At 37.2% G+C, this 6,587-nt stretch overlaps 2 protein-coding genes across 3 annotated transcripts in view; both read left to right on the forward strand.

The window, feature by feature from the left end:
* LOC104800135 (MICOS complex subunit Mic10) overlaps positions 1 to 1,332 on the forward strand; it is a 1,585-nt gene extending 253 nt beyond the window's left edge. The window contains exons 2-4 of the mRNA XM_010522867.2: positions 1 to 158; positions 331 to 485; positions 1,113 to 1,332. Coding sequence (XP_010521169.1) covers positions 26 to 158; positions 331 to 485; positions 1,113 to 1,127 — 303 coding nt within the window. The 5' untranslated portion in view covers positions 1 to 25 and the 3' untranslated portion in view covers positions 1,128 to 1,332. The remainder of the gene's footprint in view (positions 159 to 330; positions 486 to 1,112) is intronic.
* A 129-nt stretch (positions 1,333 to 1,461) lies between these two features.
* On the forward strand, positions 1,462 to 4,520 carry LOC104800136 (E3 ubiquitin-protein ligase RNF170). Of its 2 annotated transcripts, none has more exons than XM_010522869.2 (5): positions 1,462 to 1,730; positions 2,549 to 2,748; positions 3,542 to 3,643; positions 3,809 to 3,860; positions 3,949 to 4,520. In XM_010522869.2, exons 1-5 carry the CDS (start codon positions 1,688 to 1,690, stop codon positions 4,059 to 4,061), a joined length of 510 nt encoding a protein of 169 aa, XP_010521171.1. In that variant the 5' UTR covers positions 1,462 to 1,687; the 3' UTR covers positions 4,062 to 4,520. The 2 variants fall into 2 exon arrangements, with proteins under 2 accessions (XP_010521171.1, XP_010521170.1); XM_010522868.2 differs by having other exon boundaries at positions 1,468 to 1,738.
* The last annotated feature ends 2,067 nt before the right edge of the window (positions 4,521 to 6,587 follow it).

Below are 6,587 nucleotides of genomic sequence, written 5' to 3' on the forward strand. Positions count from 1 at the left end.
TCGGAAGAAATTCGATTGGGGGAAAATGGCAGAGAACAAGGAGATTGTACCGCAGAAGTACGACGTCAACGCCAAGTGGGACGCTTGTCTCGATCTCACCGTCCGTCGTTTCGTCTACTCCTCCCTTGGCGGCGCCTTTGCTGGACTTCTCTTCTTCAGTTCGATTTCTTCACTCTTTCTCATTCGATTCTATCATAATCTTTTATTGGAGGCTCTGTTGAGCAGACTCGTGATATGATTAGGTTCTGATGAAGAAATATGGATTATATGTAATCGCTATTTTGAAATTCGAATTCTGATCTTCGTTGGGCAATGGTGGTTGTGCCTTAGGGAGTCCTGTGACGAGATGGGCATCGTTAGCGTTTGGTGCTGGATTGGGTATTGGATCTGCGTATGCGGATTGTGGCCGTGCTTTTGATGCTCCATCTTCTTCATCCTCTGCTGCTTTTTCAGCTCCCAATACTACAGAAGTTTCTGAACCTCAGGTATTATGAATTTGTCTTTTCTGATATTTCTCTGGGAGATCTTCATGAATCCTTTGCATGGTGAATGGTAAAGTGAGACAGTGATAGCTTAGGAATATAGCCTATGCTGAAATCAAACCTACCTTTTCATGTTAACACTAGTAAGAAAGATTTTAACTTTTATGATTTGATAAGGCAATTTCAATGATTAACACTCAGGGAGGGTACTGTATTTGATTCTGCCTACAGATTAAGGTTGTCAAAATGCATCCTTAATATATATCACGCTCGACTACTCGAACATATCTGTCTTGATTGTTTTCCGGTGTCTGCTTCTCCCTGTCAGTTGTAACTTGTAATAAGACAAACGATTGTGAGAGTGAGCTGACCCATCTGGACAGATCACTTGGTCCAAATTCTGGATCTTTTTGAGGTGTGACTGTCAACTAAGGATTTTGAACATAAAAGGGCCGGTCATATATTAGTCGTCTGATCTCCTGGACTGATAAGTAGTTCCTCTTTGATTATCCTGACCCCTCCGGGCATGAACGAACTTCTCGGATGTACACACCCGTTTGTTTTTGGCAAGCTGGATAAGGTATTTCACCCTGTCTCTACTGAAGTTTGTTCTTGTTGATTGATTTGCAGGCTGTGCATGAGTAGAAGAAGAAACGTGATGAAAGATGAAGAAGACACACCACAGAAAGATTTGATGCAATGGTTGTTCTTGTTGACTGTTTTTCCTTTACCTGCCGATGTAAAAGTTTAAACCTTTGAAATCAAAATCACACATTCTCAGCTTCTCTTTTCCCTCTTTGAATTTTGTGAACTTCCCATTTGGAGAGTGGAGATGTCTGCGTTGGATAAATTTCTTTCGAGCTTTCGCTTTAGTTTTTCTCATAACGCCTTGTGGTTTTACTCTGTCGATAAATGTGATCGAGGTCGGTTCAGAGTTAAACGACGCCGTTCGGAGTCTCCCCCGTCGATGACGTAAACGACGCCGTTGGGATCGTCTTGTGGGTCCCGCATCAATTAAGAAGAAATATCCGGACCGTTGATTCACTCTTTCGACGTTTGATCAAGGGACCGGACGTCTCCGATGGAGTTTCAGCGTTTCATTCGTCGGCGGATATAAATCCTCATCTCCGACGGAAAATATCGGAGAAGAAGAAGAAGAAGGGAAATGGAGAGACCTCCGGAGAACGATTACTGCTCGATATGCCATGGCCACTTCAACGTTCCTTGCCAGGCCAATTGCTCTCACTGGTTCTGCGGTGTTTTCCCTCTTCTCTTTCTATTTCGTTTTCCTACATCAATTCTCTATTTGATCTCTCTTGAATCTTCCTTATTCAGTCTCTCTTTGGACTCGGTGTTTGTTTCTCTTACCATTTTCGATTTACGAGCTCGATCCGATTGTTTGATTGAGGTTTTGTAGTGTTTGCAATTAAATTCGGGGTCCAGCTTTGTTTGACTATTTTCCATTGTGCGGATTGCCTTCTGTTTTGCTTCATTTCCAGATTTTAGAGTCTGGTTGAAATGTTCATCAACTGCTGTTAAACCTCCTCGTCTCTTGAGTTGGATTCTCGTTCGGTTCTGTGATACTGTGTCCCGGCGAATCCTGCTTTTACAAGCCGCCGAATCTTCTGGTTGGGTGGATTCATTAGATTTATTTCGTATCTGTCTACATTTGTCTTAAGAATGGGGTAGGTTTCTAGTAGTGCTGAATTCAGATGCTTCAATGTTTCGACTATCTGTATTTGTTGAATCCTTAAGATTCACGTCTGGTGCTTCGGTACTCCATTTTTTGCCCCTGAGGTTCCTACCTGCTTAAAGACCAATTCCATGAGGACAGATTCTCCCAACCTTTTTTTTTTTCTCATCTTCCTGTGTTTAGGATGACATGCTTGATTGATTTTGTTTAGTTTTGACCCATGTTCGGTTTGTAGGGCCACCAAGTGTGGAATTTTATGGTTCTTGAATGTTCTCATACGCTAGTCTGACAAGATGTTTTGTTGAATGCCATTGGCAGCACATAACTCCCCACTTCTTTGCACATGTGTATAACTCTTTCCAACTTGTTCTAGGAAATTGCATTATGCTTGTTTGGCGTCATGGATCTACGTTACAGACATGTAAATGCCCGTTGTGTCGCCGTCCCATTACATTGCTCGTTCCTACCGAGAATCCTCTGAGGGGGCGTGATAACTCTGCAGTTGCAGACATTCTTCGTGATATTGAAACATACAATCGACTCTTTGGTGGTCATTCTACTAGTATTTTTCAGGTACGTTTTTTTATGCTCGACAAGAAAATTTGATTTTGGGTGGCTCCAATGGCATATCATATGTATTCTGTTGTTGCATAAATGCCTAGGATTTGGCTGATGATAATTGAAAGGTTTTTTCACAAGTTCTCGCATCTTTGCCTCATTTCTCATTCTTCCTTTCTGTATCTTTCGAGTTATTTTACAAGAAATTATGTATTTGCAGTTATTGTTGCAACCAAAATTAGATGGATCCATGTTGGATGGTTTCCGAGAGTTTCTTTTTGTATCTTAGGTTCTTGTAAGCGGCTGTTGGAATCTTATTTCTTACTGGTCAAAATTCAACTTTATAAGTGAATGATGGGCCTAAACTATGGCCTTCATCAACAAATTACTTATCAAGTTCTTCTCCAGTTCAATTATTTTATAGCTTACTTTGATTCCCTAGCTGTGTTTCCAGCCATTTGAAAGAAGCTCCTGTAAAAGAGCTGCCTTGTGAAAACGTGAAACTAATGTCTCTACTTGATTTGTGTTATACACATAAAAGAATCCATGCATCTCATGAGTTTTCATATCAAGCAAACATAGAGTCACTGCAACATCTGATGTTAAGATTTCGCGATCCGCGGCCGAACTTGTTCCATTTCAATATTATGCCTTGAATATATAGATGTAGAAGGATATGTTTGGGATGTAAGAAGCCCCTTTGACATCTCTTCATCTGCAAAGAATTCTCGATGTGAAACGTATGCTTGCATATTCGTCCATAGGTCAAATCGGATATGTAATTATTGGTTTTATTTTTGCCATGCAGAGAATGCAAGACCTTCCATTCCTACTCCGGAGGCTGTTGCGAGAAATGATGGATCCACAAAGAACACTTCCCCTCGTCATAAGGGCTCGCATTTACATTGCAGTTAAGTCAAAACATTCTCAATAACTTATTTTGATCATTGTTACATATAGTAACCATCTTTACTTACAACTTGTCTTAACTCATCACTTAGCCATTTATAATCACATCCAAAGTCTAAACCGAATCAACAGCGACCGAGGCTAATTCTTTTTGCATTGGGTGCAGATTATACTCAGTGCCATTTACATAATCAGTCCAGTAGACATCATTCCAGAAGGTAACTCATTGTTTTCATTCACCACCTCTCTCACTGTTTGGTTTCTCTACAAACTTGCCGATGATGATATCTGTCGGTTTTCTGTTAGGAATTCTGGGAATAGTCGGTTTACTGGACGATCTGCTCATCGCCCTGGTTTGTTTCCTCCATGTTGCTGCTCTGTACCGGTCCGTTCTATACTTCCGTCATGGCGGTTCTTGAATCAGAGAAAACCATACAAGGTTTGTCCGAGCAGTAGGAAGTGATATGGTTGGTAACTTGCTGTCGCCCCCTTTCCTTTGCTTACTCAAAGTTGTTCCATTATGACTCAACCATAGAACAGCGCCTTTTTATCTTTCGCATCATGCATCATCATACATCATAGGCGGATTCGCTCTTGCTTTATCATTGTCACGAATGGGAATTCAAACGTCCAATCAGAAACCATTTCTGCAGTAGGAGTTTATGTATGTGAAATATAAAGTGCGTGTAGTGAGTAATATGCTCCATGGAAGAAGAAAAAGGCGGCATTGCGCTAGTCAAGATTCCAAGGTCTCATCATATATGTTATATAATGCACCGCTGCAGTGTATACAGAGAGCACATATAATTATGTGTAGAGAGACTTGAAACATAATTATAATTGTTTGGAGCCGCTGGGCTACGAATATAGCAGTACAACAGTTGAAAGTTTGGGATATGATACAATGATTAAAATTTTGACGAGAAATGCTCCTTCACTCGCTTTCCAGCTGAGGTATCATATATATAATGTCTATCGTCGTATCATTGCATGTGAATTTCTATTTTACCATAATCTTTTGTTATTATTGTATATGCAGCCAGCTCTCTTTGATGGAAAAAATTATTCTAATGACGGAGAGGGGGAGAGAGAGAGGACGGTCGAAAAATATTCCCTCACAAACCATTTCGAAACCATATTTTGATTATATTGGTTAATCATATATCAACTTAAAACGTCTGTTCCTTCTTATACGAGATAGAATGTAAATTTACAGACATTATTTACGTCTATCATGGCTTGATGATGATGATGATGATGATAAATTGAAATGTACGGACAGACGTGGCAGATGGAAAAAGGGAGGGGGAAAAAAAAGACATATCTTCGGAAGTAACGCAATGGTTGGAAGAGAATCTTGAAGTCGCCGAGTCACAACAACGACATCCTTACAAAATTTTCCCAGAATTTTAGGCCCCCCAAAATCCCCTGTTTTCTCGGGAAAAGTCAATTACATCTTTTTTAATAATAAATTACATTTTCCCCTTTTTTTCTTAAATATTACAACCGTGTTCCAAATGACATATCATTCATTCAGTGTGTTTATGTAATAATTATCCTACTGATGTTTAATTATACTAGCTTGCTCAAGTCATAAATTTGATTACCAATATTAAATGCATGCACGATTTCGACCAACTAAAATTTGGTCAAACAAATATACATTTAAGTTTACTAGACATGATCCTCGTGGGCACGCCAAATTAGATCTTAGGCCAACGATTCTATGTATTTTCTTTTTCTCTGTTAATTTATTTATTTGATTATTTTGTTTGACATAATTATTATACATATATATATAGAGAGAGAGAGAGAGATCATAGTTATGAGAATCTTATGAGAAGATGATCCGGACAAGTACAATCTCATGTTAGAATTTCAGGCAGCGTGCTTTACGGTTAATCACATGCTGATTCCCATAAACTAAGATGAGGATTTAATATTAAAGCGTAGATTAGGTTGTTCTTATTAGGTTGCTTAGTTGTAAATTTTTTGTTAATTAATTCACCGAAAAATTCCCGTTTTCGAAGATGTTCTCTTAATTACAACTGCAAATCGTGCGCCTAAGAGTTTTATACGCAAACACGCCCAATCATACATGAACATGAATATATAAATGGGAGTCTAGTCACAAATAATTTTGAAATCTTGTGCACGATCGATATGGTAATTTTTAGGATCCTATAATGGAAATATTTTATTTTTATTTAAAATTATTGAAGTCTAATATTTTTTATAAACTTTTAAGCTAACAGTTATCGTATCACAATGAAATGATAATATATAACTTTCATATTGCAATAAATAAACAAATTTTTGAAACAAATTTAATAAAAAAAAAAGTGCGTTCCTACTTTTAAGGTCCTCGACTCTAACCAATTTTAGAACTAATGAAAAATAATTTAGTTTCCATTTTTCTTTTTAAAATACTAAACATAACCTTAATATATATATACATATATGTATATATATAACATTATCACAATTGATAATTGTTAAATTCTACAGAAGAAAAACAAGACGGGCTTGTTTGTTTGTTAAAAAATTCTTCTGATCGACTGGACATTATTATATATCAACATTTGAAATGATGATATCTTTATTGTTACATTATATTTTAAATTAATATTTAAATATTTGTAGGAGTGCTTATTTTCATGATCTACATAATATTTTTGGTAAAAATAATAAATTAATTTGCAACAACTTCTCCATCACCACCTACGTAACCGTGAATAATTGGGTCTTTTTTCTCAAATGATTTCGGCATGTATCAAGAATATATATATATATATATATATATATATATATGAGGATACTATCATAGTTTGAACCGTACATAGGTTCTAAACATAGCAAGAGATTAATCACACATCATTTATAAAACTTCAAATATCATCACCCAAAAATTTAATTAAAAAAATGATATAATTCCAAACATTCAA

The sequence above is a fragment of the Tarenaya hassleriana genome, unplaced genomic scaffold, assembly GCF_000463585.1.
Source record: "Tarenaya hassleriana unplaced genomic scaffold, ASM46358v1 Cleome65, whole genome shotgun sequence".
Lineage (NCBI taxonomy): Eukaryota > Viridiplantae > Streptophyta > Magnoliopsida > Brassicales > Cleomaceae > Tarenaya > Tarenaya hassleriana.